General features: G+C 38.4%; 4 protein-coding genes across 7 annotated transcripts in view; all 4 read left to right on the top strand.

The window, feature by feature from the left end:
- Nucleotides 1-6,110: 6,110 nt before the first annotated feature.
- LOC134826288 (splicing regulator SDE2-like) lies at nucleotides 6,111-8,108 on the top strand. Its single transcript, XM_063838655.1, has 4 exons — nucleotides 6,111-6,200; nucleotides 6,769-6,880; nucleotides 7,063-7,174; nucleotides 7,943-8,108. Exons 1-4 carry the CDS (start codon nucleotides 6,111-6,113, stop codon nucleotides 8,106-8,108), a joined length of 480 nt encoding a protein of 159 aa, XP_063694725.1.
- A 2,031-nt stretch (nucleotides 8,109-10,139) lies between these two features.
- Nucleotides 10,140-22,742, top strand: LOC134818738 (nuclear receptor 2C2-associated protein-like). Its single transcript, XM_063828387.1, has 3 exons — nucleotides 10,140-10,168; nucleotides 22,058-22,249; nucleotides 22,451-22,742. The coding sequence occupies exons 2-3, from the start codon at nucleotides 22,064-22,066 to the stop codon at nucleotides 22,649-22,651; spliced, it is 387 nt and encodes a 128-aa protein (XP_063684457.1). The 5' UTR covers nucleotides 10,140-10,168; nucleotides 22,058-22,063; the 3' UTR covers nucleotides 22,652-22,742.
- LOC134818695 (uncharacterized) overlaps nucleotides 10,143-22,892 on the top strand; it is a 51,084-nt gene continuing 38,334 nt past the window's right edge. For all 4 annotated transcript variants that reach the window (XM_063828337.1, XM_063828349.1, XM_063828362.1 and 1 more), the window contains exon 1: nucleotides 10,143-10,172. In XM_063828337.1, coding sequence (XP_063684407.1) covers nucleotides 10,170-10,172 — 3 coding nt within the window. In that variant the 5' untranslated portion in view covers nucleotides 10,143-10,169. The remainder of the gene's footprint in view (nucleotides 10,173-22,892) is intronic.
- On the top strand, nucleotides 12,110-17,987 carry LOC134818646 (uncharacterized). The gene is made up of 20 exons (XM_063828288.1): nucleotides 12,110-12,213; nucleotides 12,437-12,516; nucleotides 12,671-12,846; nucleotides 12,952-13,072; nucleotides 13,256-13,330; nucleotides 13,482-13,556; nucleotides 13,722-13,872; nucleotides 14,031-14,222; nucleotides 14,392-14,563; nucleotides 14,692-14,869; nucleotides 14,989-15,098; nucleotides 15,237-15,396; nucleotides 15,532-15,716; nucleotides 15,814-16,055; nucleotides 16,218-16,344; nucleotides 16,469-16,622; nucleotides 16,733-16,913; nucleotides 17,062-17,263; nucleotides 17,412-17,535; nucleotides 17,720-17,987. The coding sequence occupies exons 8-20, from the start codon at nucleotides 14,179-14,181 to the stop codon at nucleotides 17,812-17,814; spliced, it is 1,974 nt and encodes a 657-aa protein (XP_063684358.1). The 5' UTR covers nucleotides 12,110-12,213; nucleotides 12,437-12,516; nucleotides 12,671-12,846; nucleotides 12,952-13,072; nucleotides 13,256-13,330; nucleotides 13,482-13,556; nucleotides 13,722-13,872; nucleotides 14,031-14,178; the 3' UTR covers nucleotides 17,815-17,987.

Here is a 22,892-nt window from a genome sequence, read left to right as displayed (position 1 = left end):
TAGGATTATAAATCAACATTGTTACAGATCAGCTGTATTTTAATTAGCAAACAGTGTCTCTCCTCCACAGACGGTATTTAAGTAGGAAATTACAGTTCATGATAATGCTGAGCTAGTTAACGGTATTCAGTCTGATGCGAGTCAATCCACTTGAACTTTCATAGATTTGTATGACATTACTCTTGCACTGTCTGAAGAAAGCTTTGTTAACTACTTAACTCCTAAAGTAACTTAAGTATTTTTACTTAGGAAGTTTTACTCAGAGCGTTTCCGGCGGACAAAGTCTAAGTTTTTTACTCTGACATGCCCGAGTACTTACTAACAAAATACTTTCACTTGGCAATTGGCGACTGTCCAAGATTTGATTAGGATAAGATCGAAGTATCAAGTTAGGATATTGTCGCATTAATTAACTCGGATGAGATCAGAATGTATAAATCTAGGAACTTGTCACATTGAACTCACACAAGAGTTCTTCATATCGTAAAAGCATTTTAAACAGGCATAGTCAGTGTATTCTTTATGAACAGTGGTTACTGCCGGAGTACTTTAAGGCCAAACGTTTAGTTTATAATGAGTTTATAAAAATTTGCTGGGCATTTTAGAGATCAATCATAAGTTTGATTCTTAGTTAGAGTTTAAAATAACAGAGATGTGTGCAATAGACTGAGCTATTTCTTCATTGTCATTCAATATTCACCCTAATTTCAATTTTTTAATCAAATTGCTTCATTTACAAAATTTGACATGGAATTTTGAAATTTGTATAAAAGTTTAAATAAGCTTTTTTAACATTCTATTTACGTTTCTGTGATTTTAACAGAATTCCTAAAATGTTACAAATTATGTTAAAAAAAGGAATGTTCTAGGAAGGATCATAATATTTAAAATTCCGTCCCAAAAACATTGACTATAGCACTAGTACTAGCACTGAATCCTAACTGGTAATACACTATGATCCCGAATCTGATATCGTACAAGGATAAACTAAATAAACAGACAAACTTGAACATCAGAAGTGAACCACGAAATCAACTCTTAGGGAGTCACCGACAACATCATCACTCCTTTATCAGATCTCCTTTTCAGTAATCGATAAAAATATTGTCAATTTAGCTCGTGCCAATATGTACTGATATAATATTCATTAAACCCCCTCAAACTTGCTCCTTATTATACCCAAAAACTCTAAATTAACGACCGGGACATATTGATAATTCATTTGATCAGATGAAGGTGCTAACTTATTGTCCGACTATATCAAGACAATCATTATCTTGTTGAATGAACTAAAAGTACAGTTTTACATCAGGTACAATTGTTCTTCTTTTGGACGTGTGCCATTTAATTTATTGCGGCCAGGCCAGCGTTCCGGAACTTATATGAGGAATTTTTTTAAGGAATACGTTTTTTGAGAAAGGCAAATAAAAAGCATTAACCATAGTTTGCTACTAGCATTTAAGATAAGAACTGGAAAGTCAAAGGAATACCGCAAATAGTTTGAGTAATAAATATGAGGCAACATCTAGTAACAAATCGATATTTCAATCTGAGATACTTTAGTATGCTAAAAAACATTTAAAGAACACTTAAAACTTAATTTGACCGACTGCAGTAAATTGACCTTTCAACAGCGAAATAAAAGCGAATTTTTGGGGATTCGAACCTCAAGAACAATTAGTATTTTTATGGTACATGATTAAGCATAAATTTCGGAAATTTTTGAAATAAAAAATGAACTGTAATTTATAATAAAACGTTCTCTTGGCACTTGAGAACGCTAACAGGTTTCACGAGCAAGTATTCCCCTCTTTATTAAATACCGATACTTAAATAAGTAACAGCCCAAAGTCATGAATTTTTTGCATTTTATGCCTAAATATTACTTCGGTGGGCAACATTATCAATTCTGCCAGGATATCCTCTTAAAATTATCAAGAGGTGTCTTATTCCACAACATCACTGTGACACAGCGATACTGTTCTCTGAAGACTCTGAATTAGATTACAATTATAAAGAAAAATAACACACTTATCGTTGCAGTAGACCATTATTATATACAAAAGATATCATGCCAGATTGCTAGTAGTAGTAGGAGTTGGCCGTTGGGTTAATGTCTTGAATTATCTAAAGAACACAGTCTCGAGGCTAGACTTTTGCTATTACGACAATGAATTATTGAAAAGGAAGACAGATCATCTGTCGACGATCATTGATCGTTTTAGTTTATTCGATAAATATTCAATAACTACTTATTATATAAATATATATACTTACTGTATATACTACATCTTATTAGCTTCGTCGAAGATATGCGTCAACGTAATTCAAATGCACGAAACTTAAACCTCGCGAATTATTTATTATTAAGGTCTTAAGGCAAACCCTGGCCCTGATTTCAAACGAAGCTGAGAATGTTTTTTATAATTTATTTACCTACCTTCTGTAAACAATTATAACGGTTCAGGATAGCGGACTTATAATTTAATTTTAATCCTGTGTAATCCACTAATCCTATGTAATCCTGTGTAATCTTGTGTAATGCTGCGTAATCCTGTGTAATCCTGTGTAATCCTGTGTAATCCTGTGTAATCCTGTGTAATCCTGTGTAATCCTGTGTAATCCTGTATTCTTGATCTTAACCTAGCTACACATCAAGAGCTTGACGTAGAATATGGCCTATGGAAGATATATAATATTGGACTCAACATTATAGTTAGTCACCCTTGACCCTCCACCCAGATAACATTTAACCCAAAACTAACTCCTAATATTATTTATGTACATTGCACACGCGTGACAAAGTTCTGATTGCTTTGTTCTCCAATACCTATCTTGTAGCCACAGAGCTGATCACCGTAACCATTGAATTTGCATTTTGTTCCTTCTTTTAGCAACACTCATTGTTCCACAGCTCTATTATAAATGTGCACGAGTATGCTGACTAACGAGCTGAATCTTCCAACCGCTAGCCTCGATGAGTTGAGGCATTAATATTCAATATTAGGACGCAATGAAACTATATGCGTGCCTAGTCCAACCCGTACCCTACATAACTATTACTGGATTAGTGAGAGATACTCAGCTGTGGACAGCATGACAATCAATGAATCAACGGTTCCATTTATAAATCGTCTCAGCATAAAATTGTCTCCAATAGACACCGACGGATCTCGCAATGTGAAGGATAAAATCGATTAAATTCGTTGTGCCAGAGCTGTTTGCCACAGATCGGCCTGGAGGGCACAGTTCAATTAAAAGTAGGTTACTATCTTGTTCGATACAGCCATTCGAGAATTTGGTTGAAACGCTGCAAACTGCAAAGAGCGTCTTAAAATATTTTGGTGGCCCTTTCATCGCACAAAGTGAGTGGGCTTTTGAACTATTTCCAATTATTTGACTAGAGCAGTCATTGAGGGGGGGGGGGGGGGGGGGTACCACTTTCATTACATCAATGGTAAAATCAACATAAAAATGGCCATGAATAGCATCGATGATCAACCTTGTTATGACAAATATGATGTTGTTGAGACCTTGAACATACTTCACAGCAGTGGCGTAACGAAGGGCCCGCCGACCCCGCTATGCGCCATCTTAGGGGGGCGCCAAATCGTCATTTGAATGTGGGACAACTTGGAAAACTTAATTACGTTACTAGCAAAACTGCGCGTTTTTCTCTAGAACCATACTTTTTCAGAGATTTTACCGATGTATCCTCTAAAATCATCTAATTTGTTCAATTTTAGAGATGGGCGCCAAAAGGGGAGGGGGGCCAACGAGCAACGTTACGCCACTGGTTCACAGATAAACAGGAAAGGGAATCATTGAAAACACGAAAGAGCATGTTCATTGAGGAAACACTGTGATTAAATACGAAAGTCAGTGATACTATCAGAAAATTGCAAATGGTTAATAAACCAACCTAAGACATTTCTAGCTGCGTTTCGTCGCTTGCGCTTGGCTAAACATTCTGTACGGAAATCAGTGACTGCAGATCTATGATAAAATACTACGATACGCTGAATCAAATTTAAAGCAATTAATAAATTTGCGTTTGTTACCAACAATACAATGACTGAGAAGGTCAGTTCAACACCAGGTGTTATCTGACCTTTGTAGTTCGATAATTTAACAATGAACATAATATACTCTATTTCCTCGATTTCATAGCGACGCAGAGATTGTTGAGAATTACGAAAAACGAAAAATAGGATGACTAGATAATAAGTCTCTAACATTAAAGACCCAAATCTGGTTTGGTCCAAATCGACTCGAATTGTGAGAACAAACGAGCGTTCAATGAGTAAGCGCTCGATTCTAATATTCCTAATATGGATAATTCTCGTTGTTCTCTGGGCCATTTTCTGCGCTTACAATGTACAGACAATTGCAATGCGCGCGCTATATACGTAATACTTTAATATAATATGAGTTTTACATTTTATGCATGTAACATTATGATTCAATGAATTCAATAGGAACTAAACATATTCGATATAGACATTTTATAAATTATCAAGCATTGATTAATTTTCCAAAAACATTTATTTTTGATAAATTGTATGCATTTTTAAATTTAATTAATTTACTGTAATATATTTTTTAAAGACAAAGTGCAAGGCCAACTAATTCAATTTAATATTTTTGCTTATTATGATGTAATTTATCATTTATTATTTTATCATTTGTTCGATAGTCGATAGTTATTGCGCTGTGCCGCGCGGCGTAGTGATTAGTAAGAACATTTGATGTTTTATTTGAATATACATCAGCAAAATCGAGCGCTTTTGCTCAAACTTTTAGCGGGACATTGGTATATATAACTTTGTAACTTCTTATTTTTTACCTAATTTGCATGTGGGCGGTCGTACAGAAATAATTGTTTGAATTATAGTAGAGATGCATTAAATCAAGTGATGCAAATGGCCGAGCACAATTGGCAGAGCACAAGCTTTGTGGGATCCAGCTGCGGCTCATGGAACTTGCAGGGGATTGTCTTGGAGCTGGTCAGCTGGAAAGTGTCTAAGAGGTAGTTTACCCGTCTGACCAATGAGGTTTGGGTACTTTCCATTCAGCCGTGGTGACTTAACCAGTTGTTTACTGATTATGGATCGGTATATATTCGGAATAGCAGGTCTGTCTTAATCTTGTTTCAAGCAACATATGTAGTGTAACTTAGATTAAATAATCTTCAGAAGTTGTTCTTCTCTGGAGTGAGTTATTTCTTTCTGAAGGAAAGATTTCATTAAGAGTTTTGAATTTCTTAAAATGTCTATCTTAGTCAATACTGAATGGTCCCGGAGAAAGTTTTAGAAGTTTGAAAATAAGGTTAGTCGGTTTTAAACTTACAACCAGTAGTCGACAGGCTCAAAGAAGCACTAAGCAATTGCGCTCACAACTCTGCTACGCAACCTTAACATTTCGGTGGCTGACTTATCTAAGACTTTAAAACATGTCTGATCTTGAAATTTCTCCTCTAGAAGGATTACATGCAGTGAATAGCATGAAGCGTTAACTTTGTCAAAGTAACTTCTAATATCCGGTTTTTTAATATAGAGTTTATGTGTGATTTAAGTATTATTTACAGCTGAGCATAAGGGTTAAATTTAAATTATTTAACCTTTTGGTGCTGTATAAAAATAACATTAATTTATTGTTATTGTTATTATGAGTATTGCTGTAGCACTAGATAGTGGTCCACTACAGACCGCCTCCAGTTGATTGATGTCTGTTTACATAGCTAGGCTGTTGAGAATTGCATGTTAAATGTGCACGGTTGCAACTGAGTTGGATTAGTGACAAAGCTATAATATTGTTTCCTGTTCAAAATTATGTACTAATGTAAATTCATTTAGTCACACTGTAGGTTCATTTTGTTGCCAATTTACCCCATTTGTAGATACCACGCCACTTGGAGCTGCTCAAAATATGATAATAGTCCAAAAAATTACGTCCTCTCTGTTGCAATCACATCATTCATCAATCTAAAACTCTCACACCTGAACGTAAAGCTTACATTCCGGCGATCGTATTGTCTTTTTGCCAAATTTTCCCCTGCGCCACTGAAACATTTCCACAAACTTATCAAGATCTTTAAAATCCAGGTAGTTATGGATCAAGTGTTTCTCAGTTTCTCCTTAGATGAACAGCCCATCACTAGAGCTGTCAGTTCGTCACACTGTCAAGAACTACTTGAACAGGTCAGTCTCTTACATTATGGTAAGTCAATGTAATTGGAGTTCATTTATTCATCTATTTATGACAATAATAATAATATGTTCCGACTTATCTGTTTTATTTGCACAGCATGTTGTTTGACGGGTTGTAAACATGCTTTGACGCTATTAATTTAAGATGCTTATTAATGTTGAACTTTCTAATTTTGACGCTATTACTTTGATGCTCATTAAAGTTGAATTTTGTTTGCAAATTTTGTTTTAGTCTGCTTTGTTGTAATCTAGTGTATAAGACAGTTATATATTACAGCCCTTATCTCATATATTGTAAATTGAAATATCTAATTTACTTTCGTAACTGAATATACTGTATATATTTAGTTTAGGGTACCTACTTACAGAATTAGGTAAACTAATCACTGAATTAAATTTCATGACTTGTTTAATCTTTCACAGCATAAATGGTTTATTAAAACATTTATTGAGCTCAATTGTTTCAATTTTCTATTCTGTCATACATTTAAATAGAGCTTAGTCAAGCAGACCTTCAATAATTTTGGTGTGCGATCAAATAATGTACTTTATTTTTCAGTTTCCTCCTAACATACTGTGTCTGGTAAATGGGAGGTCGTTTGATACAAGTTACAAGCTACAGCAATATGACACTGTTACCTTACATCCTAAACTATGCGGAGGCAAAGGAGGTAAGAAGCTCATCGGTTCTTCTTTATAACTTGTTTATTCGTTTGCATATCAATGATCTGTAAATTTCTATGTGACAACTCAGTTTTCAAATACACTTTACTCAGTGAAAATTAAAAATTATCGACTGATTTGAACATTTCTGCTGTTTGAGTGCTCGTCAAGATTATAAACCTCCTTCCAGGGTTCGGGTCCATGCTCCGTGCTATTGGTGCACAGATAGAAGCTACCACTAACAACGATGCTTGCAGAGATCTAAGTGGTAAGAGACTCCGTGACGTCAAGTGCGAGAAACTGTAAGTTTTGGCAGTGGCTCATGCTTTTATCTTTGATCTTTAAAAATTTAATGATAAATAAAGTTACTATCATGGGCAGGACCGGGTTCACAAGAACTTGTATCATCTTAGCACAGCAAAACCTTGATTTACCGTGGAGTTTCGGGAAAGGAAACAGCCGCGGTAAATAAGGGTTCGGGATAAATCGAGGATTTATGTGTTAAGCCCTATTTGGGGAAAGGAAATGGTGGCGGTAAATCGGGCTTTTGCGGAAAATCGGGGTTTTACTTTACTGTTGTATTATACTGATCGTTACATAGTTTTAATTGGTCACAAACCGTCCGGTCTCCAATAATAAGAGCTTAGTAAGTAATAATATAAAGTATAACTTATAAGTAAGGATATGATAATATATAATAAGAGACGAACCCTGAAGCAGCCTAAACTGTGCCTTTAGCGACCGCTTTCTAGAATCTTAAAACTGCTGAATATTACTCGCTACTTGTCAGCATGTACGAAGCTTCTCTTGTTTTTATTCGTAGCGACTTTCAATAATGCTGTTTCTCAAGTAACAGAACTACACAATAAACTAACCCCACTGTTTTTACTAAGATATAATAATGATGATATATTATATGGTAATAAATGATATTAATATACGATCACAACGATCAATAGAATATAACAATGGCATAAAGAGTAATAGAATAATTAAGAGTTTGCTAGCTTTAAGACGACTTCGGGCTTATAGTAACGAAGAAACAACCAGTCTAACAGTATGCTTTGAAGGATGAAGGACTGGTCAGAAAAGAAAGCCCACGAGAAAGATGACAGAAAGGAGAGGAAGAAACAGAAGCTTCAGAACATTCTAGAGCGGCCTGCTCGTATTAAAGCAGAAGATAACACGTACATATCGGAGGTAAGGGATAGCGTGAACGGTAAAACTATCTTATAACACATTTCGTTATAACATCGTGTATAACATAACAGTGGTCTTGATACTTTGATGTTTAGTCTTTGCTGTGTAGTTCACGAGGATAACTTGCTTGTCGCTGCTGAATTCTGAAAATACTTGATACCATTTAAATTTAGCAGTTACCATACTTGTACCACCATATTTCTTGCTCCACCCTGTGGAACAGATATGCTGGACGTAATTAGCCATGTGCGTGACTATAATTATAACGACAATTACCTGCAGTTTTAATAATATGTGCTAACATTATCATTTCTCTTGCTAATTATGTCCAATTACTGTTTGGAGTGTTGGCTGCACATTTAGTACAAGTTCTTGGTAGAATGTGACGGTATGCTGCGTCTACTTCTGGTTAAGTTCAGGGGACACTGCTAATCAGTTTTGGTCTGATTCGACCTTAGTTTTTCTTCCTGAACAGCGTTTTATACCGCGCTCTACACAAGAATTAGAGACAATTACAAGAATTTTAAAACTGCCGAATAATACACATGTCAGCATGTACGGAGCTTCTCTTGTTTTTATTCGTAGCACTTGTGACTTTCAATAAGACTCGTAAAAGTTAAGACGTTTAGCAGAGCTCAACCAAGATATCGGCCGGGATTTGGCGTTTTTGTCCCGGTCCCGGTCCCGGCCGGGATTACCGTTTTGGCCGGGATATTAGCCGGGATTTTTAAAACAGAATTTCGATCTTTTTAATCCAATTTAGCTTCAAATTCATATTTTATTACTTTGACTTTAAAGACAAATGAAACGACTGTTAAAAATCGAACTAATCGAAATGAAAATCGAAACTCGAAGGATTGATTAGATTTCAGGTTCATCTTCATCCGAAGATATAACGATGTTGATATCAATGTTGTCATCCTCTGCTTCATTGGTCAATGGACCCTTTATACGAAGCTGAAGGTTGCTTAAAATGTTCCATTTCAACATAGAAATATCGTGAAAATCCTGGTCCCGGCCGGGATTTCATTTTCATCCCGGTCCCGGTCCCGGTCGACCCCTGACGTTTAGTTGGTTCACCTCCCATCTTTAACCTGGATACGTCTGTCAACAAACAAACAGTGCACTGACACAGCTGCATGCCAACCAAAATAAAGCCGCAAGTAGCGCAAAATTAAAAACAGATGCTCGACATAAAACAAAAAGAAAGTTAAACCTAGACCTGTAGTGTATCTCCAGTAGTGCAGTACAACTCTTCTTGCTTGACCAGCAATTCGTTCTGCAAATTATTTGAGATATCCATTGTTCTGATCCAATTAAAGAGTTAATGTGACCGTTTAAGATTTTGATCTGGACAGCTGCCGGCATACTGTAAGTTTGACATTTCTTTGATAAATTGGGCGACTATTTGTCACAAATTTTATAATTAAGCGGTTATCAAGGAGATACGATATTATCTATCAAATCATCAAATCAGTTTTAAATTAACCATGTTATCATTGATTACCCAGACAATAACGCAACGTTTTAATAAAAGCATACTTTAATTACGCTGCTATGCACGTCCAAATGTCACCAACTTGGCAACTTTAATCTTTATACTCATATGAGTCATATAAATGATTTAAGTATTTTATATTATTCACAATGCTTCTGACGTTGATGGTAATTACAATTTTATAATTCTACACGCTTTGGTGGGTGTGGTCATGATTGTTGCAGTTCTACTTTCCAGATAACAAACTATTGTGCATACCGTTACTAGTGTTATCCGTGTTATCCGTGTTATTACATTCTGTAGACATGATGTCATTGCATGCCTTAGAAACTTTAAAGTTATAAAATATGCTATATTGCTCCAAAACTTTCCTGACCAGTCATTTTTTGTGGAACGCATTTTCACCCCGGATACAAAGCGTGCCGGATAGTTTTTACAGCTGCAACTGCAGTTATCTTGCGTATCTTAAGAGTTCCATGAACTTTTGTTCAGCTTTGATAGTTCTTTGTTACAAAGTCTGTTACAAAGTCTGTATATATATATATATATATATATAGTTTTAATACTTTCAACACTACTATATAACAAATAATTTGAGGATGACTGTAAAGGTACATTTTACCGACATTTGAAGTCAAGGCGTTGTTTTACTGATAGTTGTGGCTGACTAATAATATATATTATATATATATAATAAATTGTTGTACTTACTTATGTTGTTGTACGTACGTAAGGGAAAGATCGGCTGGGATCGCATCCGGACATCTGCATCATTGTCTTCCTCCTCAGTCTTCCCCTGTGTCGGTGACATTTCTTCTTTGGAGTTTCTATTGGAGATTTGTTTGGTTTCGTATGCCCTTTCTTTGGGAATTTCTCTGGGAATCATTTCAGAAAGTCAGAGCTGAAAGAGCTAGTTTGAAGGAGTTCATCTCTCTGGGCAAGATATATCCTTAAATGTGTGAAGTGAAGTTGCTTCCTTGCTTGACCTACCCATTACTTCCTTACTTTATCATATCTTGACTTGATACCAAAACGTGCGTTTTATCGGGTATCCCGTATCTACTATCTTGCCATTCTCACAGTCTGTAAGAAGGGTAACAATTCTGTGAGTTACAGAATTGCTACCCTTCTTCTGCTACGGCTTGTGTCACTACCCGACCACACGAATTTAAAAAAGGGTTTTTTATCTTTAGATCTGAAAGCATTGTCAGAAGACATCTGATAAGATAGCTATACTTATACAGTTCGAAACAAAGAAGCATTTTGAGCTGAAACCCAATCAGCAACGATATGACTACGGCAGCGGCGTACGCCAAACCGAAACTTGATGATCCTAACGGCGCGCACGTACACTTTTTTACTGTGCTGTACTGTACTGAGCTGGTCTCACAGTGGAAAATATCTGGATTTTATTCTTGCATAAAAGCGATAATGCAATTATCGCGTGTTTATCGCCCAATATGCGATTATCGCGTGTTTATCGCCTAACATGCGATTATTGCGCACGATTATCGCCTAACATTGGCGATTATCGCTAAATGCACGATAATCGCCATTAAATAGTGATAATCGCTAAAATCTGCGATGATAATGCAATAGTGAAATGATGAGTTAATTTTGACATACTGTGAGTCATATACTGCATCAACATTCAACACTGCACTGAATCAAAATTATGGTTGAACAGCAATAAAAAATATTATATTTGATATATATATTAAACCTTGTGCCTGACGCCGCGCGCAGCGGATCCTGCATTTTCATTTTGAGTTTGACCCTGGCCTCACAATTACATTTTACAATCAAACTATAACCTTCAAAGGCGAAAGTAAACACAAGCATCAACATTTCATATTTCCAATTTCATTCCTCTTCCCCCTGTTTAACGGACGCAAACGCTATTTACGAATGACCCCTGGGCCCCTACGACAAACCCGAAACCATAAACATAAACTTCTATTCAATTTGTAATTCGAAAATTATCTCATAATTCCGTTATGGAAATAAATCTTATACATGAATAAGAATCTGAATCAATACATATTGTTCATTCTGTCTGCCGATGGCAATTATATCAATATTATATTCAAATAGTACACGGAGTTCATTACTGCATTTCAAGTTTGACACGCGCGGTGAGCCGCGCACTTTTGTTGGATTTGAACTATACGAAAATCAAATTATGAATCGAGCGCTACTAGGGCGCTCACTTAGCGCTTAGTTACCAGCCAACTTTACTTGTTATGATTTGTACCTCTTAGTGTGACCTGGATCAGAATATTTTCTTCGACTTCAGTTTTCAAAAGTGAGAGTGCTTGGATCGAATATAGATATATCTCTGTAAGAGTGTATAAGATGTTACAACTTACACACGTGCGGTAATCGGTATCATGTCACCAAGTGACTTGTCTATTGTCGTTACCAATGGCCACACTATTCACCTAATACCGTAATCTGCTTGACAGCTCGATCGAATTAAATGATTGCATTTGTTGTTATAAAGAACGAAATTAAGCACGTTCATATCGATTATCACATTAGTGAGAACATGAGTGGAAGCAGGACAGAAATGTTCGCAGGGTTAACTGTAACACGACAGTTAAGACCACTTGGTTCCGATGGCTTCCGCAGGAGATGTTGGTTGTAAGTTATTATACATCGAACTTGTTTGTTTCCTCTTACCTACATTTTTGCTGACTCGACCTGCAATCTGCACGAGTTGTAAGTGAAATTATATAAATCTTCTAATTGTAGGTATATTAAAGTATATTAAAATGTAGGATTTTTTCCGATTTTGACCCGGGGATATACTTTAATATACTTTAATATGGTTGGCCCCCCCCCCCCCCCAAATTTTACTCTTCAGGCACATGAGAGCCAGGTTCCCTACTCTCGAAGCGGTTCCCGAAATAAAACGAGCTGTGGCACGTTTCTGCCATATCGAGGGTAAATAAGTTTTTATCACTTGCCATTGCCTCACTTCTTATTAGGAACTAGAGAAGTTCTCGCAAAACATCATGGCTTAACAAATGACAACTCTGATCGATATATCTTTTGTAAAAATCGTTCTTTAATCATTAAGGAGATGAATACATTTCAGAAAGTGGCGTACACTCTGATTGGGTGAGGGAGGTCCAGCTACGATATAAGAAATATGCTGTTGACAAGAAATGCAAGAGGAAGGGGGCAGCAGTGAAGCAGAGAGCAGCATCGGATCATCCCCCAGTTACTGCTGCTGGTACCCAGACAGATCCACTGCACGCATTGCACTGCAAGGTAAGCTGCACCTGTATCACATATGAACAATCAAATTTCATCTGTCATGATATGAGATCCACTGAATCCCTGTTGAAACAAAGCTGTTAAAATAGTGATATTCAGGATTGTGTGACCAATGCCATGCGGCATGTCCTGGACGAAAAGGCGGCGGAAATTGCGGAGATGAGGACCAATCTCCTCCTCAGCTCCACCAAGCACCCTCTCCGACCCCAGCACCCGTCAGGTAGCATAGCAGAATAAATATGACCCGGTGTCCAATGTTTTTGAAATGGTTGAAAATCGTCATTTAGTATGCAGTTTAATTCCATTGTAATGTTATTGCCAGGGTTATGTAATAATTTTGTACCCAGGCTAACAATATTTAGTCAAATTTAAAACTGATATATAACACATCTAAATATTGCAGCAGTATCCTGATCAGAACCCCTGACCCCATCCGCTCTCGCTCGCGAACTCCCTCCGTCAGTTCAAATGGGCCAGGGTAAATTTTTAAGCCATAAAAGTAAATGAGTTAATGTATGTGGTGTTTTGGTAAGTCAACTAGTTATTTTATTGATAAGAAAGGACTCTTATGAAGATTGGCGATGCGTTATATCATTTGTGATGAAATCTTAACACCATATTTATTTCAGACCGTCCCGTTCCAGTCACGGTACACCAGTCTGTGCTGTGCAACCACGATCACGGATTAATTCAGCAGCATCCAGGTATTAGGCAGTGAACCCCCCTCCTGGCTCTCCCTCCCTGGCCCTCCCTCCCTGGCTCTCCCTCCCTGGCTCTCCCTCCCTGGCCCTCCCTCCCTGGCTCTCCCTCCCTGGCCCTCCCTCCCTGGCCCTCCCTCCCTGTCCCTGCCTCACTCATTCTAATTTCAGTATCAGTGCGGACAACTGGGGGCCCGAATCTGTCATAGAAGCCAGAGTCCGCATGGCTGCTGAGAGGAAAAAAAAAGGCCTCTCAAAAGAAGCTCACTGCGACTGAGATTTTCCGACAGCGTTGGGGAGGTTCAGTTTAACTATAAAACTTGTAAATACACTGAATTTATTATTAATTTTTGAAAAATTATGTGATGTTTGTTCCGTGATACTAACTTTTTTTTGTGACACTAATTCATTAACTCTATTTGTGATACTAATTTATTAACTAATTTTATGATACCAATTTTGTGACACTAATTTTGATAGACTGTGGGATACTGAAGGGAAAAGAAGCAGTTCTAACGAGCTCTTCTCAAACACAAGGATATATCTTGTGAACTTGGCTGGTATATATGAAACATTTGACACGGAGTTGTAGAGTGAGCTATGTGCCTCGCCAGGGCTAAAGTAGTGAATGACCTTGCTGTACGGCAAGTTAAACAAGGACCACGTGCTGAGGTAATTTACTAATAAGACACAGGCTGTCTGCATCTTTGACTATAAAACATCATCAGTCGTAACTTGAGTAGGATCAGAGTGGGTTGAGTGTAGCACTTTAAAAGGATATTTAAGAGCTGAACTTGTGAATATTAAACATCTGAAGGTGATCATCCGTGTAATCCTGCAGGTCGTTACTAGATAAGTGCTTTGAAGAGGGAGCAACCTTTGAGGTGAAGGGTTCACAGGGAAAACCCCTCCTCATCACCACTATCATTAAGCCGCACAAGGAAATAAAAACTCCTGCTGACAGTGTTAAAAGGAAGCACACTCATGTCTTCAAGGATATAGTAGAGAGCCAGGTATCCTGAATAACGTTATCGGTAATAAGTTAAACTGTATATCACTTCCGCAGTTTGCCATCATAGCCATACTGAAACTGAACGAATCCCTACAGGCAATTTAGTTCAATCAACATGAATATTTGCAGGCTGAGTCAAGCTGTTCAAAATCTAATGACTCTGATATCGAATCAGTGACCAAACGGATCCGAACTGCGGAGTTAACATCACTCTCTAAAGAGCAGCGGGAGTATGTACAGGCGTTGGCTGGCGTTGACTGTAAGAAACGAATTGATGCTCTTCATGTTGCTATGTTCAAAGCTGAATGTAAGTTGTTAAGAACGATACAAATTGTCATTATCATTACAACTTAGCGGGTGGAAAAGTTAATTCTTAGTGTGCAATAGATTTCATCGCAATAAATTAAATGCTGACTCAATTTTTAGCTAACACGGGGACAGCCAATGTACGAAACAACCTGCGGCCACTGCTAAAAAAATATGATATAAAAATGGAATCAGAGAAGGAACTCAAGTCAATGGAAGAATTATACACCGTGAGTGCTCAGTTGAACTCAAAACCAATTATATATCATTTTGGTGTCATGGCGTACTAGCATATAGCATAGCACAACCCAGATTTTGAAATATAGAATATATTGTACATCAAAAATTAACATCATTCATGTTTTAAGGTGAACTATATGAGTGCAATGGTTTCTCTTTCCCATAAAGCTGCAGCACATGATAAAAATGAAACTAAAAGTGGTGAGCTGTTAGCAAGACGTACCCCAGTAGCCTACTGTGATGGACAGGAACTGCTAACCAAAACACTTATAACCTTGAAGAATACCGGTATTTCAAATTTCTAGAGATTATAGAGCTGTTTACAAAAAATTAATTTGATTTAAATAGGTCAAGGTGGGCAGTTCTTTTAGCGGTTTTTATCACATAGTTCATTAACAGCCAGCTGAATTCTATATATTCCAGGCCAGTTAGATGTGGGAACTGACAAAACTATACATGTTAAGCTGTTTGTAGACGCAGACACGAGCTCCACTAAAGTGGCAGTCAATGTGCTAAACCAGCCTTCGTGTAACAGCTCGTATGCCCACCCAATGCTGGTGTACACCGAAGCTCCGGACCATCGCAGGAACATGGAGGTCATATTTAAGGTATTTCTTCATGAAATCTAGACTTCAACTTGAGCTTATTTGTATTAACAGCTTACACTTTAAAAACTGGACAGGCATGAGACAGATAACATTACAGGTGGTTAACCGGGACCTACCACAGCTCAAGAACTTTGTCTTCTGTGGAGCACATGTGAAGATGATTCTCTGTGCAGACACAAAGGCACTGTGGGCTATGCTGGGTATGGGCAGCAATGGGACGTTCCCCTGTCCACTGTGCGAGGTACATAAAGACCTGATGCAAGTACCCAGAAGCCAGAGAGCTCTCTGCAAGCCCCGAACTTTTGCGGGAATTATGCAGAACTTTGATGCTAATATGAGGTACTTATAAACTTATAATACCAGTCATTAACTCGCTGATTGCAGCTCCTTCATTTCACAAAGTACAAACATTTATCTCGATGTATATTGTATACCATGTATGTATTTCGATAGATGTATACCATTTCTGTAAACTGTTAGTATCGAGTTTTTCCACATCAGAATGACTCAGTGTAACCCGAGATCCCAAGCCCAGTTTATGAATGTTGCTTCACGACCCATCACAGACTGTTTCGGGGAGGATTCTGATTATCTCATAAACTGGGTCGCTGTTCCGTTCTTGCACATAGTAAGTGATCGAAGCTCACAGTTTTTTATTCGAACACCGCTCATGCTGTTCCTGATATGTGGCAAATAGAACTAGGTACTAGAATTATTTGACTGATTGTCATGACTCTTGATACTTCCTTTAGAACATCAAAGTCGGGACTTTTCTGTGGACAGAGTACGGTAAACTGTGCGAGGAGATAGACTTTGTACTCGCTTGCAATGTGGCAGACGGGTTTCTTCCCAACAGCTACAGCAGTACGACAGACTTTGGAGCCATGATTCTGCGCATCGAACAAGGTAATGTAGATTCATCGATGAATGTATCACTTCATTATTGAAAAATTGGAGGCTTTGCAAACTGATATATAATGAGTTGAAGAAAATAAGTGTGGCACTGTACATTTTAGGTAACCGTGTGGCCTCGAAGTGCAACAGTGGGCCCCTTTCCTCGAAGTATGAGCAATATTTGAGGGGCATCAATGTCACTCCTGAGGCATACCATGGTGTGTCCCTGACCGGCGTGAGAGCAGGATATTTGGTTAAAGCCAATCACACTCAATTTTGGACAGACCACTTCTATAAAAACGAGTAAGTTCTGTGAGATCAGTGCGATTTAACTCATGTTACTAATGGTTGTCGTTTATAGTGAAATAACTACCACTTTTTACTTGTGATTGAAGGCTAAAATTCTGTATTGATAACGAGCTTCTGTGACTGACCGATTCTGTGTTGACAGGAAGATAAGACCACAGGACAAGCTGCACTTTCAGCAACGGCTCCTTGCACTGGATCGCATTAAGTCCTCGTATAGAGATCTCTTAGTTCTCGGTGGCAAAAGTGGGAAAGTGAAGAGTCCCCGTGAGATCGAAACTCTTGTCAAGGCCAGGGACCTCTTCTTGGCAGAGTACCGAAAGTTTGGTCAGTCCACATCGGTGAAGGTATTGTTGTTATCTCTTATAGCTTTACCTGTTGTCTCCAACCCCTAAATAGCCTGGAAGAAAGTTATTTTCATGACATATTTATAAGAAACTCCGGCCCAACCGAACTCTTAAAATTGCAACATCATTTCAACACCACCTCCACCAGATACATCTCCTTGAAGACCACTTTTTGGAGCAGATACAGCTCTGGGGGATGTTTTCTGGATCTTTCAATGAGCAAGGTGGTGAGAGTACTCACTCCCTTTTTAAGAATCACGAACACATGACAAGTAAGAAATAACTTGGGCTTTTAGAATTAATTGAGTTTGAGATCAAATTTTGATTTCCACACGTTGAATAGTAGTGTGTAAGGGGTCGTTCATATATTACTTAACCATCGAAGGTGAGGGGGAGTACATAATATGTGGACGACCACCACTTTAATACAGAAATGTAAGCAACATAAATTTTCAGACCATGTTCGTAATGACGAAGACCGAGTTGTGAAAAAGTGCGAGCTAGCAACACGGAAATACCTGTTGAAAGTGAAATCCAATCTGTGTGACTGAAATGGGTCAATCATGATGGATTTAGTGTTTGGGACAATCTGCTATATGCCTAAAATTGAAAGATTGTTAATTTGGTGATGCTTCACCCTCTGTTCATATTTTCTACTTGATCAATAATGATATTCGCCACATATTATGTAAAACGCCGCTTATGTTTTGCCATTAAAATTTTTTCGTTATAGTAGTGACTGCGACTGAAACCGCGCATCACGCAAGTTTTTGTCGCCGCGCGAGGGTGATTCAATTTTGTCCACTTCGCCATAATTCTCAGAGGATGTAATTTGACGAGTGCGGGACAATTTTGAGCGCAAGGAATCACTTGAATCGAAGATAACGATTGAGCTGACAATTTCTCCGGTAAAAATTAGACCTTAGATAACTGAATTGGGATGACATCGGAAATAACTCTGATGCGAGCAGGAATACACTATGTCATACTCATAGCAGTAATACTTGGATCAAATTAGTGTATATGTTATCATTATTATATATATAAAGTGTGCCTCACTGGGGCACCCTTAAGTAACAGTTCCAGCTCGATAGGCCTCGTAACCGGGATGGATAGAGACAAACGAAATACATCATCTCGTCACAAGCAATCAGATCTAAGTTAAACGATAAGGCCAGGACATACTATGAGCATTGAATTAACTGTCAAAATGGTAACCTGAGCCCTAGAGGTGATCACATGCTATAAGCCTAACGGAAAAGTATTCTAAAAATATAAATCTAATCGTTAAGTTAAACACATTTGAAAGCGGCTGTCAGATAATATAAACGGTTCGGGATGATGGCTGTCGAGGTTCGGGCATGACGCGCCCGGCCGCACAATAAGCGGTGACTAGGGAAGTCACAACAAAAAGTCCCCTCTCAGTCTAATCTGAGCTCTCGATATTTTGGAAGAATTCTGGATTCTAGCTAGAAATAGGTAAATTAGTCAACGAACATGAGATGAATCATATATTAACTTAAAGATGAAAACCCGCTAATCAACGTTGACCAAAATTAAATTATGTGGGCTTACAATTGAATCATATAGAGTAACTATTTGATCATTTGACGTAGCCATTTTGTCAACGCAGCATTTTGTCAATTTGTCAACTCTAAATATTCGACTGCTGTTAATCTTTTAACTTTAATTATAAACTTATGTTACCACTGAAAATCTGAAATGGCTCCAGTAGATCTGTAGATGTGGCAGCTAGGTTCTCGTTATATACTGCGATAATCGCAAATTGAGGCGACAATCGCACGATAATCGCATAATGAGGCGATTATCGCACAAGGGGGGGCGATAATCGCAAAATGAGGCGATAACCGCGCGATAATCGCAAAATGAGGCGATAATCGCACAAGGAGTCGATTATCGCGCGATAATCGCGAGGGAGTGCGATTATCGCTGCAAAAATAAAATCTGCGAAATGGCCAACATTTTCCACTGTGGTCTAGCTGTTCAGCTGATGTATCTCAAAGATAGATATTTTGCTCTTCAATTTCGATTTAAATTGAGCTGGCGCCGTGCGTAGCGAAGCTAGACATGGTTAATCAGTAATGTACTCTTTTAAATGTCGTTTACTCGTGAGTGATACTTATGGCTTCCAGTAACTCCTGGCATCATCTTGTTCTTATTGCAGGTTATGGTTTGTGGGTGGTGTGTGTTAAGTGTTTGATACGACGAGTTCGTTTTTCGCATGAGTATTTAAAGTTAAAATATATAGTTCCTGAACGGAACTTGGAGTCCTCAGTACTCAATAGCATAAATTGTTAATGTCCGCGTGTAAAGGTGTACGAATAAAGTCTCCAGTTGTTTACATAATTTACTTTCAGATGCGGTCCATGTCGGACAGCGTTGAAGCAGCTATAGCCACAGCCATCGCTGAGGACGATCAAGTGAAAGACATCACTCTCCCTGCCCCAAGCAAGGCAAAGAAATGGTAAGATTTACCTGCTGCCTTTCATCGTCTACTGACTAGTTAGAAAACTTAAGAAAATCAGTAATCTGTCAACGGACACTTAGCACATAGTTGACACATGGTTTGCACTCCTCAAAATGTTACTAGGCACACAGTGTTACTCACATCCTGACAGGTGGCCGTCGACAGATTACCAAGCTCTAAAAACTTTTGATCTAGTTGTTGGTTTCTGAAACCAGGACGAGAGTTTTGAGAACTTTGTTAACTTTCCACCTCTCGTTTAAATACTTCCATTACTCAATATTTCCTTAATAATCATTATCATTTTCATGTTTAATCCCGTCTTTTTTACAGGTTTGACGAAGATTCAGATTCATCAGTAGATGAAAACGCAGGATCCAGTAGCGATCAGGAGAGTTTAGAAACAGACACACAGAGTAACGAACAAACTGGTGAAAATACAGGGGAGGTTCAGTGCGAAAAGGGGGAGATAAAGATAACTTTTATGGATGAATCAGAAGAGACAATACCTTTTGAAGAAAATGCGACCATGGAAGTAAGTGAGGTTGACCAAATGAGTCATGTGACATCAACAGAAGAACCTGGCACTCAATCAGACAATGATTCACATCCGGACACTACGAAAGAAGCGACTGAATGTGCACCACCGTCAGAAAATTGTCCTATAGAAGAAAAACAAGAACCCATACCAGATAAAAAGAACTGGGACGAGTTTGAAGCGGCAGACATGATGTTGGCAGACCTTGGAGCTGACAAAATTAAGAGCATTCTCTCTGACATGGGTCTTAAATGTGGGGGCACTCCGTTCGCTCGAGCGGAACGTCTTTTTTCTGTCAGAAACCTTCCAAAAGAGGAAATCCCTCCCTCGCTTTTTGCCACGTCGGGTAAGGGTAAAAAACGGAAAGTTGCCCAGTTTGTGGATCGTTGAAGGTTATCACTTCCACTGCATCATCTTCATTATCAGCTCATTAATACCCGACGTCGTGTCTGACTGGTTACCTGATGTTTCTGTAAGTGGTAACCGTGTACTTTATTAGTATAGTTAGATCGATTATGTGAACGTTACTTTTGCATATTCGCGGTATGCTAAGGATCGTACACCCGCGTCGGTCAGTTTATTTCATATATTATTTCAGTTACAAAGTCTGAAATTATTGATATGTTACTTACAGCAGTGAGCAGACTTATAGGGTAATCATGGAGTTATGCTTCCGGTTCAGCTCCGGTAATTCGTTATCGTTTCGTGCAGCTTGTAATTTAGATAACAATTTGAACTGCCTCATAAGTTAGTCTGGCATTTCCTTACATTTCATCAGACTGATCGAGATCTACCTATCCTTTGAGGAAAGTTGTTCTTCTTCGCAGTGGTTACGATCTATATGTTTGGGTCAATGAACAGAGGCAGCTGGAAGGATAATGACTCAGTTTAGGAGTGAGCTTCACGCAATTACAAAGCTCAGCCTTGCCGGGCAGTTATTTAGCTGGCAACGTACAATCTTCCTTCACATGCCGGTCTGTCGGCTCTGTCCGGGCCAATCTCCGACCAGGAAATTGCAGTTTACCCAATCACAGATCCGGGAATTCGTCAACCAACATCAGCCCACTGACTTATTGTTACTGCACGCACTAATCGAGCAGAACGTGGCAATTTTAATTCACATTTTCAATCTCGTTTATACCAAGATCTGACAGTTTTAAATTACAGCTGTTAACGGCATTTTATTTCGTTCTCAGCTTGATGAAATTGCTCTGGGAAATTATTTGTGATTTCACCTTTGAGGAAAGTTCATATCCGAGAAACAGGTAACATGATGTTTTGTTTTAAATGTCAGTTAATGAGCTGGCTAAATCATTGGCTCATTTACGTAAACTACAATTAACGTTTGTATGGCTTTGTTTATGACCAATTTATCTAACTGTAATGCAATCAGCATGTGTTGTCAGAAAAGTAACCTTTGTGTTATTTAGTATTTCGCACCTGGAATTTGAATAATGTGTGTTTTCTTTCATATTTGCTGCTTTTTTTTGTCTTCTCGTGAATGTTTGAGAAAAACTTTATGTGTCATGATAATAATATGCACTACATAAATTATCTTTATGTTCTACAGAAATCATATACATTTTAGTTGGATAGCATCTCATTAAGATATTTTACTTGCGGGCACCAGAAGGGATGTGTTTACAACCTAGCATTCTTCTACTAATACACGTCACAGCTCCCTCTACCAATTATTTATACATTAATTAATGTAACGTTGCCCTTCGTGCGCTCACATTGTATCGTCTCCCCTGACTATCCCTCTCATTAGAGCTGAATGGTGCTAGTCCCCGTGACAGGCTGCAGTGTGAGCACCACGCTACAAAGAAACACTAAAGAGTACGGGAAGAAGTTCCTCTTTGACGGGTGCCCGGATACATGCTGGAACAGCGACCAGGGTGACAGCCAGTATGTTGCTGTTAGGTTCGGGGAGACAGTGCACGTCAGAAGAATCAGGATACAGGTATTATATTCCGGCGGTGTCGCGTAATGTTTGGCTCTTTTTCTGATGTTTTCTGTTTTCTTACCTGCTAGTGAGTAGTGGACTGTTTACTAACGGCCACTAATTCATAACTCGATAATCTATTCAGGTAGGAACGTTTTATGAACTTAGTTTAAGAATTTAGTTACATGAATTATTTGAATAACTTCACTCGACCTGAAGTTTCAGGGCGGTTTCGCAGCTAAAGCTTGTCAGGTCAAAGCAGGAGGTGAAGTTCTGGATACAGTCTACCCGACAGACAGTAACACTATCCAAGAGTTTGAAGTGAACGTCAGTGGGCCTGAACTTCAGCTCATTTTCTCGGGGTTTACTGACTTCTACGGGCGGCTTATCGTTTACTTGATGGAGTTTCACGATACTTGACATCCGGTCATTGAAAATTTGTGCTACGTACTAATGCTATGGCACGAGGAATGTTCCTCTGCGAGCTCGACTCTCTGGGAGCTAGAAAATTTGTGAAACTCTGTTGAAAAATAACTCTTCCTGCTGTTTCTGTGGGAAGAGAAGGATCTTGCATTCAGTTTCCGGAGGATAGGGCTCATTTAACTTTGTTAGGAACACTACTTAGCCGACCTTGTTTTAGTTATTTACCTAGTTATGTGCC

Source organism: Bolinopsis microptera, chromosome 1 (assembly GCF_026151205.1).
Source record: "Bolinopsis microptera isolate Bmic1 chromosome 1, MBARI_Bmic_1.0, whole genome shotgun sequence".
NCBI classification, from domain to species: domain Eukaryota; kingdom Metazoa; phylum Ctenophora; class Tentaculata; order Lobata; family Bolinopsidae; genus Bolinopsis; species Bolinopsis microptera.
Note: the sequence above shows the minus strand (reverse complement) of the source record. Positions and strands in the feature narration are given on the sequence as shown.

What these genes read in the sequence shown, in the direction of transcription:
- LOC134818738 (XM_063828387.1), top strand. Translation starts at nt 22,064, where the DNA reads ATGGTGCTAGTCCCCGTGACAGGCTGCAGTGTGAGCACCACGCTACAA. An exon ending in TCAGAAGAATCAGGATACAG is followed by an intron (nt 22,250 to 22,450) that starts GTATTATATTCC and finishes CTCGACCTGAAG; the next exon opens with TTTCAGGGCGGTTTCGCAGC.
- LOC134818646 (XM_063828288.1), top strand. Translation starts at nt 14,179, where the DNA reads ATGACCTTGCTGTACGGCAAGTTAAACAAGGACCACGTGCTGAG. An exon ending in AGGATATAGTAGAGAGCCAG is followed by an intron (nt 14,564 to 14,691) that starts GTATCCTGAATA and finishes GAATATTTGCAG; the next exon opens with GCTGAGTCAAGCTGTTCAAA. An exon ending in GATTCTGCGCATCGAACAAG is followed by an intron (nt 16,623 to 16,732) that starts GTAATGTAGATT and finishes TGTACATTTTAG; the next exon opens with GTAACCGTGTGGCCTCGAAG.
- LOC134826288 (XM_063838655.1), top strand. Translation starts at nt 6,111, where the DNA reads ATGGATCAAGTGTTTCTCAGTTTCTCCTTAGATGAACAGCCCATCACT. An exon ending in ACTATGCGGAGGCAAAGGAG is followed by an intron (nt 6,881 to 7,062) that starts GTAAGAAGCTCA and finishes ACCTCCTTCCAG; the next exon opens with GGTTCGGGTCCATGCTCCGT. An exon ending in GACGTCAAGTGCGAGAAACT is followed by an intron (nt 7,175 to 7,942) that starts GTAAGTTTTGGC and finishes TATGCTTTGAAG; the next exon opens with GATGAAGGACTGGTCAGAAA.